The sequence below is a fragment of the Grammomys surdaster genome, unplaced genomic scaffold, assembly GCF_004785775.1.
Source record: "Grammomys surdaster isolate TR1022 unplaced genomic scaffold, NIH_TR_1.0 223, whole genome shotgun sequence".
Classification (NCBI taxonomy): domain Eukaryota; kingdom Metazoa; phylum Chordata; class Mammalia; order Rodentia; family Muridae; genus Grammomys; species Grammomys surdaster.
In genome coordinates this window covers 716,648-730,014 of record NW_021604668.1, presented here as the reverse complement: position 1 = coordinate 730,014, position 13,367 = coordinate 716,648, and the positions used below count along the sequence as shown (strand labels likewise).

General features: G+C 36.4%; 1 protein-coding gene across 1 annotated transcript in view; it reads right to left on the bottom strand.

Annotated features, from left to right (window-relative positions):
* Positions 1-4,276: 4,276 nt before the first annotated feature.
* The window catches only part of Itgb8 (integrin subunit beta 8), a 71,185-nt gene continuing 62,094 nt past the window's right edge, over positions 4,277-13,367 (bottom strand). The window contains exons 10-14 of the mRNA XM_028773207.1: positions 12,456-12,858; positions 9,848-10,073; positions 8,181-8,287; positions 4,921-5,084; positions 4,277-4,833 (exon numbers count right to left, since the gene is read on the bottom strand). Coding sequence (XP_028629040.1) covers positions 4,711-4,833; positions 4,921-5,084; positions 8,181-8,287; positions 9,848-10,073; positions 12,456-12,858 — 1,023 coding nt within the window. The 3' untranslated portion in view covers positions 4,277-4,710. The remainder of the gene's footprint in view (positions 4,834-4,920; positions 5,085-8,180; positions 8,288-9,847; positions 10,074-12,455; positions 12,859-13,367) is intronic.

Genomic DNA, 13,367 nt, shown 5'->3' with positions numbered 1-13,367 from the left:
GTCAAACAAAGACTGTTATTGATTTTAAAACATGTCTAATTGCTTTTGCAAAGATTTACAAACCTTCATAAAGAATCTAGTACATGTAAAATAGCTTTAAACATATGTTAAATATAAACAAAATGAATTTCTATATTAATATGTGCAAATTTGTACTTTCTTATAATTTAGAATGAAAATAATTTTACTCAATATTTCAATAAAAATCTACGTACCATACTTGTTATTGTGCAGACATGTTTTCAGAATCACATTTATATGTGTAAAGTCAATAAAGTTCTCAACAGAAATCAGATGATTTCCATCCTTGATAATTGCAGTGTTTTTTTTCTCTTATATTAATGAGTTACATAGATGTACTGACATTGATTGTGAAGAATAAACACCTGGTTGAAAGAGTTAGCTTACAAAGATACATTTTATGCAGGAAGGTATTTCAGGTAGACAGAGTAGTGTTATTACTCTCACATATTCGATCAAAAGCTGCCCAGAGAGTTGAACAATTATGTCACATAAAGTACTAAATCTTAACTGCAGTTTTTTTTTAACAGTCATCACATGGGCTGTAGAGGAAAAGTTACTTGAGCCAAAGAAAACATCAAAAGAACGTAGAGGATAAGAAGAAATTAGAAAGTTCTCAGAGGAAATCTTTTCAAGACCAGCTGGTTGCATCATTTTAGTCTCTGGCAAATGGCATCAAACTTACAAAGTGCTGTGAAATCTAACTATGATGTTTTCATGTAATCCTTTTTCCAGTTAACCTATTTAAAAGTGAGATGATCATTTCAAACAATCCATTCAAAAGGAATGGGAATGCTAAAGATCCTTAAATGAAAGCTCAAGAAACTCCACACTTTATTAGTTAACTTAGGTTTAGATCACTGCTGTTGGCAGAAGGTATGAATGGGAGCCTGAAAGAGCTTTTATAACTCAAAGATTCAAAGGATCTGACTGATACCAAGTTAAGCTTACACTGAGTGGTATATGGTTCAGCTGTATTAAAAACTGGCTTCACATGTCATCGCAAACGAATTCATAAACATTTATACGGAAAGGACTGCATCTATGAATATTTAATTAGTGTAGTGTTTATCTCTACACAACTTTTAAACACTACACTGCAGATGACAATTTCAAGTGATGTCACAATTTGGGGGACGCTAAATTGAAAACAAAGTCTTCTAAAATCAGCAAGACACACAGTAGGTATGTCTAATCAATTATGCACAACTAATTTGCCATGCAGGGATTATGGAAGATGAAAAGGAAAGGATTTGAAGGAATGTTAGTCTTATTCCTTTGAAAACGTTTGCATTACATAAAATGATGTTTTTACAGTCATAAGGACATAAGGTTAGCTGTAAACTAAGTATCAAGAGTAAACAAAGAGAATACAGTATGCATATCATTGAACTTCCTAGTGAGTTGCTACCTTTACGAAACATAAATCACAACGTTGTAAAAATTTAAAAATTTTTGTTTTCAGAGGGTCTGAAGTTGTCCAAATGAGTGCTGACATTAATAAGGGATCTTTGGAAATGAGGATTGTTATGCTGTTATTTTTTCAAAATTAGGCTTAGTGGCTTGAAGCTTATGGGCAATTTCTAGAGAAATGTGGGTGGGACAAATGGGAGCCAGGAAGAAAGGAAGAGCCATTGAGTATAAGCTAGTGTACCAAGTACCAGAAGAAATATAATTCTACTGAGAAAAACATTCATAATCTATCAAGAATAAATGATTTAAGTATATCACAGATGTCTGTTGATATATAAAGGAATATCCTTTATGGAGATTTAGTAAATATAAAAAATATTTGAATTTTATTCTTTGGTGGTTTTGCTTTTGATGTATACACAATTTTAATTTATGAATTTTGAAAACTTTGCTCCCAGAGATACCTAATTTTTTTTGTTATTTTCATAAACTAAGTTAACTTGAACATGTAGGACATAATTAGATTTTTAACAAACTTTTAAGTCTCATAGTGAATGTATATGGCTTAATAAATAGTAGAAAATACCTAAAAATTGTATCAAATGTTTATAAATACGTGTATACTGCAGTCTAAAAATGTCTGAAAAGAAATAACTTGTATATAGTTGCTTATGTAGTGGAAATATGGGACATTTTTGAATAATTACACACCAGGACACAAAATGCTGACAAGCCAAAAAAAAAATCACTCAAGTTATACATTTTGCTAACAATTTAAAATTCAATTAATTGCATTACTATCAACAACTCAAAAAACTCATGTGTTCATAACATTTGAAAATAGTCTAAAAGTACATAAATTATTTAATCTAAGAATACCCTGTTTCCCCTTACCTGTTAATTAATTCTACCTAGTCAAATATTAACTATCTTCTCACAAACTATTAAACAGAAGAATTATTCAAGTAAAATATAAGCCCTACAATCTTTTAAAAATTAGCTTTTTAAGTTAACAAAAAGAAGAGAAAGAAAGGCTACAAGACATTCCACATGTAAGTACAAATTATCACCCAGCACTGAATTCCTGGCAAGGAAATTCATCTTTCTTGTGGCAACAGCCTTGGTCAATCTTAAAATTAGTGCAAACTAGTGAGGGACTAGAAATATACAAATCCCTGCTTTCCAAGGATTCTCTTTAATTATGCTCTTTTGCTCATTTCATGTGGAAATTACTGTTCATAAACACTGCTCACTTTTGAGTTGTTAGCGTTTAATTAATGGATATCTTCCTTTGGGGGAGGGGACTGCCAAACATCCATTAATTTATGTATTTATAAAAGGATCCTGTTCTGAGCAGCAAAGTAAGATTTTCATATCAGCTTCAGTGAGCACAGTTTCTTTAGACACAGTCACAGTATTTTGACAATGCCCATCTCCCATTGAGGAAGAAGAAACACTCAAGTCAAGAGCATCCGCATTGCTCTGCTAAGGGACACATCATGTTTGCTGGCAAGAGAATAACTTAACAGGCTTTCCAGGCCCTAGGGTATAATATCTAATGGAGGCTAGTCTTCATTAACATGCTAATATCTAGAACTTTCAAGTGCTGAAGAGCAGCAAATTGAGGAGAGACACTCATTAGATTCCTCTGTTGTCACAGGTGAGACACTTGCTACACAGAAGACCGAATTTAGAATTCAAGCCAAGAGCCTCTGGATCAAAGCTGAGCCATGGCCAGCTCCAGGAGTCTTGTTCTTGTAGCCATTGTGGAGGGAAGGGATGCACCAAAGTCTTATCAGAAGGTGGCCAAAGGGAAAAACTAGAAGCTGCTTATGCACAATAGTACCTTTTCTACTTTGCTTTGAAATACTCTCATGAAAAATACTGAAGACATCAATGAATCATATTTTAAATTTTGCCATGGAGATTTTGCAGATCCAAGAGGTAGAGTAATATTGTCCAATGCTGGCCTGAAATTGGAAGGCAGCTCTTCTCTGATACTGTCATTTCACTGAGTCTGTGTTTTTGTGAAATCATTTTAATTTTCTGAGCCTCTATTTCCTGGCTAATAAAAAGGAGGGGGGGTGATTAACTTGTTTCCAAGATATTACCCTCACTTTTCCAATTTTATACCTTTGTGAATTCTCATGAGGAGGGTTGGGATGATTCAAGGAATGCCCTTCGGGTGCACAGGAGGGCAAGAAGAATACAACTTTCCATTTGAAAACTGTTGATATCAACTTGGAGTAAAACTCAAGAGGACATACTCAGAAAAGAGGCTACTCTGCCCTAAGCAGTTTTGTAGACACATTGGACACCTTGTAGATTTTAGGCTACAGATCAGATCAATGACAGAGTGAAACAATCCATCCAGTTTGACAGGTAAGAAAATATAAACTATCTTCAGACAAAGAAGCTATGGACTTAGATGACACCTTACAGTGACCCTTATTAACATTCAGCTTTAAAAACCAGTATTCTAATAAAGTGACATTGTCCTATAGGTTTCTATGGCAGTAGTAACTTAGCACTTATTTAATCCAGTCATTTGTGACATTATAAACTTATTCCAAAGGAAGAAAAACAGAATTTGAATGCAAGAAGGAAAAGATGGAGTTGGAGTCAAAATCCGTTTTGCAAAAGAGAAGAAAGCAAACTGGTATATGCACAAAACCACGCAGCTTCAAAAGAGAAGAAAACAGACTCGTGCATGCACAAAACTGCACAACTTCAAAAGCAATACCGCTTAGATTAAAGTTTATCTGTTCACCCCCAACTGAAATGAAACCCTAACCCTTACTCAGCTGGTTGTGCTTATCTAGATAATGCCAATTTTGGGGTGTGGTTGACTGCTTTCAACTACTCCTGGATGCTTTTCATCAGCAGGTTGTGCACAAGGATCATTACTTTGTGGTGGTGACACCAAGCAACCTGCTCCATAGCCTGTGTCAATCTGAGAAGCGCAGGGCTGACAGGTACCTGTAAAGTGTAATCAGTGCTTTCCAGATGATCTACATTCTACGCTGATCTAAATAAGTTATATATTACAGTAAAGTGCTACAACACTAGTCTCCAACAGTAGTAAGACACATAGTTCACTGAAAACTTCAGCAGCTGAGTGAGTCACATGATTGTGAAGATACTTGCCAGTCATCATGGCACAATCTTCAATAATTTGTCTCCTCCTGTGACTTTTTGTATTATACTTGCTAGAATAAACTGTGTAAAACCATCCAGCTTCCAACAGTTTTTGTTTGTTTGTTTGTTAATCTTTCTTTAGAAGTTGCACCTGAAAGCTTCCTGAGCATTTAGTTTGCTGATATCCATTTTTATTTCCTCAGGCTTTTCCCGTTGGTAGGTTACAGCTCTCGTGCAAACACTTTGCAGAATCAGTTTATCCTTGATGGAGAAGAAATATTAGCATTAGTGAAGGAGCTGAGCGTTATAACTGGACAGTAAATACAGCTATCCTCTGAGTTCACCAACCTTTTTGGAAGCAGACATTCTGTAATCTGATGAGGACTTTATCTTATTACTATTCCATTGTAGTATCACCTGTCTAATGATAAGAACTTTAAGCAACCCGATCAAGAATGTGACTATGAATATGATGAAAAATATTCGCAGATAGCTAGGGCCAGATAAACACTCTGCAAGAAAGGAAACAAGTAGATGGGTTAAAAAAAAGTCTTAAAAAGTAAATCAAAGTTTTCTGTCAAATATAATTTACATTCCTATAATAGAAATAGGTTTATTTACAAGTCTCTATTTTCAAAATAGGAGGCTGATGTTACTCATTATACTCAAAACAGTGAACCCTTCTTTGGAGAATATTCACAATTAAAATATTTCATTTTTTGTAGCTTGCTATGTCAAAATCTCTTACCTATATGTAAGTTTGTTTAGAACAGTGACCGAGAGAGCAATAGAGGTGTTTACAGTTCAGCACTATGTGGAAAAAATGATTTTAAAAGGATATTGAGCAGCCCCAAGCATTTAGCATGTGTTTTTCCTTTTATGCTTTATCCTCCTTTATTGCTCAGCAGTAATGGAAAATAAAGTAAACATCTGCAGAAGCTAACCCAGTACTACTCTAATAGGGAAATAAATATTTCCTCTAAACCCCGGTGTAAGATTTCATTATTATTACACATCATGACTCTGAGAAGTAGGAGTGTTGCATCTTGGACAATACCCAAATTTCTTGTCTCACTTTTTACTAATTAACTTTACTAATCTAGTCTGTTTGCCTCCACAAATTCATTATGTGTTCTTCCACGAACGAATAATCACTCGCTGAAGAAGGAAAAGCTGTGTTAAGAGAGGGAGCATGCTAGACCTTTGTTTTAGTACCAGATCTCTGGCAAACTCTCACTGGAAAAATCTGTAAGCTCTGTACTTGCCTGAGGTCTATTCTAATCTCTGAGGAACACGGTTGCACAATAGTGGGTATTCCACAGAGCTCACAAGCTGCCCCAGATTCATAAAACACTTCCTGGACTGAAGCATATGTTTCTCCACCCATTTTGCACGCTTCAGGGACCTGGTCTGAATACTGCAGTTGCCTCTGAAAGAGCATCTAGAGAGAAGATGTGCCAAGGTCATGAGCATAGTAGCATCCAGGCATGACTGATTCTGGCTCGAATGCTTAATGCTAACCCAGCAAGCCTCTTAAATGAGGTAAGATTTCAGCAATGGGGACAAGGGATCTTCTCCAACTAGGTGGACTTAATAGAGACCATTGCTTGTGATTGGTGACAAAAGGCTTTGAGGAGGTCAAAGACACACCCATTCTTATGCATTGAAACAAAAACAACAGATGCCAGTGTGGTACAATGCTTCCTAGTTAAAGATATTGTGGGGACACAATACAAAATGTGTGTCCAAAGGTGGTGCTATTTGATCTTTTGCAGCTGCTTGCCTTTAGGTTAGTGACCCTCATAGCTTATAGCCTGACAGATAGTGATGTCCCTTGGCTGACTTAGCTCCATCAGCTAAGCCAATCCTTAGAGGGGCACGTGGCTTGATCCTTCTGGCTTTTTGCCTGGTGGGAGCTTAGCCAGAGAGACTGAAAGAAGACCCTGTAAGTGTGGTTGAATGGACAAATAATTAAGGTGCCCAACAAATGCTATTTTCCTCTCCTTGCTATAGTTTCCTCTCCTTCCTATAGTTTCTGATACATTTCAGAAATATTACAAATGTGTTAGCCAAAGGACCCTTTGAAGGTTCAAGTCTGTATTCATTTTTCCCCTATGTTGTTATGATGGTCCAAAATTTGCCTCTGGTCATGCTTTTCTTAGCTGAGGTCAGGCTAGGTCTTTTTCTAAGGAGCTTGAAGAGAACACTGTTTGCAACAACACTTAAGTCAAAGTAGTGCTTACCTAACATAATTAATGATATGTAGGGGCCCTCTTTATTAGAAAGGCACTTGGCTTTCTGGAGAGATTGCTGCAGCCTGAGCTGGCAGCACATGGGACTCTTTTCTGAGCCAAATTCACTGTGGACTAAGGGAATGAAATATGGGAAACTAAGATGTACAGGATATTTCTGCACTGCTATTTCTCTGGAGCTAGGTTTTTCATTTCTTGAAATAGTTGAATCAATAGGAACATTTCCAAAGATCTGACTGCAAGCACAGCTTGTATTTCATAGGTGGCTTTACAGGTTAGGCCTGTGCAACGAGTGTTTTGAGTTCTACTGGTAGAGGGGGATGCTGTGTTTAAACATAGTTTTTGATGATAGCTCTCAGATCTTTCCAATTTATATATCAACTTTGATACTTCTCCATGTTCATTGGCACATTTAGTGTCATAAAATCTTTCAATCCACCTTTTATCCTCCATTTTGTCCATGAGGTATGGGTTCACAGAAATTTTACAGAAGGGTTTATATTTCTTAACTTACTATATTTTAGACCAGGGTCTTTAGCTTAAAAGTGACACATTCTTTCCATTGAGTCAAATTCAGAATTATTCACCTTGAAGTTACATTTTTTTCTTTTAATTTTTCTGTTTTTCTTTTACTTTTTTCCCCTTTTAATAGGCAGGATTTTACGTAGCTCAGGATGGCCTTGAACTTCCTATATATCTGAGGCTGATCTTGAACTTCTGATCTCTGGGAACCACCTCCCGAGTTCTCTAATGTCATATGATGCCTAGTTCCATGTGGTGCTGGGAACTGAACATAGGCTTTATCTATGTCAGACAAGTGCTCTACCAACAGAGCTACACCCCAGACTGATAACCGTAGGTATACTATAAAAGTAGATGATCACTTAAAATCTTAGGGTTTCAACTGAAACAGAAGAATAAAGTTCTGTTAGATATGCAAAAGGTCAGCAGGAGAAGCAAATTTAGGTTCTATAGGGAAACCATAGCTCCTGACCTCTTAGAGAAATTATTCTACACAGGTAACTTCTATTTTTGGCTCATGGAAGTCCTAGAAAATTCATTTGCATGGTCCTTGGTGGAGGCAGGAAGCACATAGAGTTGTGAGGATGAGGAGGGAGGTATGACCACTTAAATATTTCATCTTTGGGAGATTAAAAAAATGGATTACCAATTCAATTCGATACTGTATATATGTATTAGTACTGGATTTTTTTTTAAATATCTGTGACAGTGACAGAGTTGTTTTAAAAAGGAATCCAATAATTTACAATGAAATCAATATAAAGCCACTGTTCATTCCTTCAGGAATAAAGTACATGGTAGATCCTTCAGCCCCAAGAGTCTCCTCAGACTTACCTGATGTTTGGTCCACACGATGCTGTTCCATGACAGCACAGGAGGATTTACACTGATCAAGGACAGCCTGAGACAGATTATGAGGGTGAAGGCACTGCAAACAATTCCTGTTCAAGGAACATGAATAGATTACTGTATTAAAAAGTCAATAGACTGAATAATCCCTGTGAAAAATAAAATAAAAAGACAACTAATGGTCAAATACGGATTAGGTCCATTAGAAACTAACCACATCAGCAAAGCCTGGTGGCCCAAACCAGTAATCCCAGAGATATGAAGTATGAGCCAGGAGGATGATGTGGTCTAGGACTGCCTGGGCTACAGAGTAAATTCAAGGCCAGCCTGAGTAAAACAATGTATGAAAAGTAAAATTATAATAATGATAATAGTGATAATGATAATAAATAAATAATAAATAAAGAGGTAGGATATGTTACTTTGTGAAGCACTTGCCCAATATGTGCTAGTCTGAATTCAATCCCCAGTAGCAAATAAACAAATAAACCCCACCATTATATTAAAATGCTGTATTTCTAAATGATTTAAATAGCTTACTATGTATATGTCTAAAATTTTTACTTGCATTACTGATTTGGGAAAGTATGTTTTAAGAATTTATCTAAGCAAACTAGAAGCACACATTTACATAGGTGCTCTGTGAGCAAGTCTCAGATTGCTATTGAAACATATTTTTTACACAAAATAATGATGCTACTGCCATGTAACACATGGTTTTCCATTTATGCATACCCTGAGTGCTTCACAGTACTATAATTCTTTATGTTATATATTAAGTTATTTAATCTAGTTATATTGAGTCATATTTATTCACTGACTGCCAGGTATCAAGTGCAAAAATTTTATTTTATTTACTTTCACAAATATCACTTAATTCTTTCACAAATTTTGTAAGGTATTATTAGTCTTTTTTATTGGATATTTTATTTATTTGCATTTCAGATGTCATCCCCTTTCCCTATATCCCCTCCCTAGAACCCCCATCCCATCCCCCCTCTTCCTTTTTGCTTTTATACAATTTTAATTACATGCAAGTATTAAAGTCAGTTCTAGGTTGAGGGACTAGCAATACAATAGATGCAAATAGTTAAGGAACAAGCAAGACAATAAACACAAATAGTCAAAGAACAAGCAAGGCAATAAACAAAATTCCTTGAACACTCTTGTGATCACTGTTTCTAAGGGCTTATCAGGATGACCAAAATATCTGAGCCAACTTCCCTGTCCTAGTCCAAAGTCATTTTCATGTCTGAAGCCTACTTCCTTGTTCTAGCCTAAAATTTAGATTCCTGTCTGAAATTGAAGCACAGAGAGTTTTAACTAATTATTGTACATCACAGCTAAATAGTAATAAGTAGGTTAGCTGGCAACTTCTGTTTTCAGGACATTATTTAAAAACAAACAAGGTAATGACTTTATATAGATTTGATTATTCCAAAGCAACTTACTAGCCAAAATTGGAAAGTCCAGTATCCTAATTCTTAAAGTTTCCCACTCAGGATTTTTAAAAAAATTTTAAATCATTATCATCATTGTTTTTGTATGCTAGTAACTAAGAATTCAGCAGCTAAGATTAAAGAAGGCAAAAATAAAAAGCAATACCAGCTGTCAGGCAAGATTGCTTTGTTCATTTGGAGATAGAATCCTACCAGTTTTCACTGCAGGAGAGATGGCAGGTTGGGCAGTGCTCACAGAGACGGCCAATGCTTCTGGGATCTGTACACTCACACCTGCCACACACGCAGGTGCCTCTCCCACTGCAAACTTGGCCCTTGGAGTTGACACAGTGCTGTGCTGAGGCTGACGGACACTGACAACGATCTCCTTCCCAGCCATTAAAGCACTGGCATCTGCCACCTTCACACTCCCCATGCCCTGCAACAGAGACACACTGGGATTAAGGTCACCAGACCTACTAAGTTGGTAAGGTCTCTCCCATTTTCATCAAACATGCAACAGTCTGGTGAGTGGAAACAGCATCAGTTTCTACTTATTTTGATAAAGCAGTGCCAGAATTAAGAAGTGTTTTAAACACTGTTCTATTGTAGCCCCTACTTTGGTGGCTGTCCAACTGCTTAAATGCCATTGTGCTTTCAAGTTTTAAATTAGAAGCAGATAAATATAGTGACTTTATATAAGGGCTGACTTCAAATCAGCAAAGTAAGAGCATTTGGTCAATGGCTGCCACAGTCTTCCCTCCTCACTGTTGCTAGGGGCCCAGAAGATTTTGCAGAGTAATGGGGCAACCATTCTAACACTTCTCTGTGTTCAGGCATGGTTACAGATAGGTCTTGTCAGAAGCAGAAACAATCCCCCTTATCCTCAGAATACTATACAGGAAGTTAACATCCTTAAAACACTATCCAGAACACTATATTAGCAGGGCAGGCTTAATCTGTTCTGTGTAGGCCAAACAGTGGAAATGACAAAAGGCATGTGTGCATGTGTAAGGAGCATTTATGCAGACAATTAACTTGTGAAAATCTTGGCTACACACTATTAAATAAATGGATTTTAGACTATAAGAAGTGTCCAAAATTTAATATAATAGTGTGAAGTAGAAGTCTTTGAAAGGAGGTACACTATATGTTTCTTATATTTTCAAGCTTATCTGATGACAGACCAAACACTCTTCCTTTTTTTTCCTCTTTTTCACTCTCTTCATCACCTAGTATTCCTCTCTTCCTCCTCCCTTCCTTCTATTTCCTCCCCTCCTTTTTCTTCTCTTTCTCTCTCTCTTCCTCTTCCTTTTCTTACTGCTGAATACCTAACAGGTTAATTGACCCATAGAGCCTACTGCTGGATCAGCTCAATTTGCTAAGCATGAAACTAATGAGGTCTAGGCAAACAAATGCCGAGCATATCCCATTTCCTGATGTAGCTAGCATGCTGAATCCTAGCCAGCTGACCTGTGAACATGAGTTTTCATTCCCAAGGGAAAGTGGTAGGGAAAAATGTCAGCTTGCACTCACACAAGCAATTCAAAGCACATTTTCAGTTGCCACTGTGTTCATGGGGTGTGTGGTCAAATATAGACAGGGTCAATGCATTGAGATTAGGCAGCAGAACCTTAGATTCTCAATGTATATGACAAACAGTCCTACTGACTGATGCCAGAAACGTCATTTTCTTCTTCCCTGTAAAACATTTCTCTTCCCTATAAAATATAATAAGACAACTATGGGTTTATTTTGAAGTAATCTTCCTTCCTATCCACAATTCTAGTTACAACTGAATAAATGTGTAGAACACAGAGCATTTTGTGTATGTAAGACAATAAAAAGACAACTTGTAATAATGTTTTTCTGTAACTTCAAACAAGCTTTCTACCTTCCCATGAATAGAGATGTTTTATAGGTTTTGATTTCCATCCAGTTGTAACAATGAAATATTTTCATTTCCCCATAATTTAACAGATATTTCCTTACTAACATGTACATACAATAAAGAGATCTCTATGATAAGTAAACCTACTCTTTCATGAAGAAACAGTCGAGGAATTCAAATGACAGATAGTTTAATTTATTTTAAAGTTACATTTTGTTTTAATTTTCAAATGCTGCACAGGTTTTTCTGGACTGTAACCAGTAGGTGGCAGTGAACTGAATTAGCCGAAAGTAATCTTGATATTTTTATCTTATCTTATTTCATTGCAAAATCTGGTCTGTGTGTGGCCAGAAGGAAAAATCTTCTGGATTACTTAACAATCCAGTTCTCTCTGAAGAATGCAGTCCTTTGTTCATTCTGTGACTGACGGCCTTTCCAAAAATAAAATGGTGAAGTTTAAATTACTTCGAACTTACAATTCTATCTACAATGGTACTTTAAGAATTTTCCAGTAAGTGGAATTATATTTTTATATCTCACTTCCCCTCATCGTGACAGAAATAAAATCCTCTGCAAGCAGGAGGCGGACCACTTGCTGGAATGAATTCAGACCCTTATAGAATACCCGCCATTCTTCTAGAAAACTGTGTCGGCCATCACCAGTAACTTCCTTTTCTTGTGTGAATCTTTCAGAGATCAAGGGATATATAAGATTCATATTTCATTTTAGGTTTTGATTTTAAAAATAGCCACTCTACTCAAACTAAAAATATAAACCTGATCTTGCCATGGTCTAATTTCACAGACTATGAGGCTTTGAACTTTGATTTTGGGTTAAGTGGCAGTACCTCATCACATCAGATTTAAAGATAAACTAATGTATATGCCAATATTGTTATGAACTCCAACTCCCTGTATATATCAACTCACCAGCACACACATCCCCATGAAGATAGGGACAGGAGAAGTCATCCTTCTCACAGTACTGGCCGTACACTCTTCCAAGCTTGGTTTTGTGACATAAACATTTCCCACAGACACAAACACCTCGGCCACTGCAGACAGGTTGATCCTCCTGTGGCTTGCAAGTTTCAGAAGGAAACTGGTCTTCATCAAAATGACATTTGCTGTCATCACACTGTGGACACTTGGGATCTAGTACAGCTTCCACACACTGTCCTTTGAGTCCTCTGTGGTCCTCACACTGGCAACTGCAGCTTCTGTGTATGTGGACTTTAGTGGTTTCATTGAAACCAATAGGTTTGATTATTGCATAGTTTTTTCCTCCTATGATGTCACATGTTTTCATCACAACTGTTACATTGAAAAGAACCTAAATTTCAAAGGAAAGTGGAAATATATTTTTATCCTTTGATACTGCAAACAGTATATCAAGTAATAATATTTAAATCAACAGTGAACACCTTAGAGATGCTAACAATATTTATAAATCACATGCAATCTCTTTCATATGTAAGTACATTGCTCCTATTTAATTCCATTTTTGCCTGATTAATTAAAATTAAAGGAATTGCTAATTGCCTGTCAATCACAATGTGTCCATTCATCCTCAAGTATCTGTCACCTTAAATAACCGATTTCATGGACAACTGCTGAAGCAATGTTCTATTTTCTGAACTGGACATATGAGGTTAGTGACTAATAGGCATTAGGAACCAACAAACCTATGTAACAGGCTTTTTATCTTCTGGATCAGAACCCTGTGATATTCACACAGACAATTTTATTTATTTGTATTTTACTTTCTAAAGGCCCAAGTTGAAGACCCAGAGATGATTTTTAGCATATACAGTATGTCAGTGGAGGAAAACACGACACCAT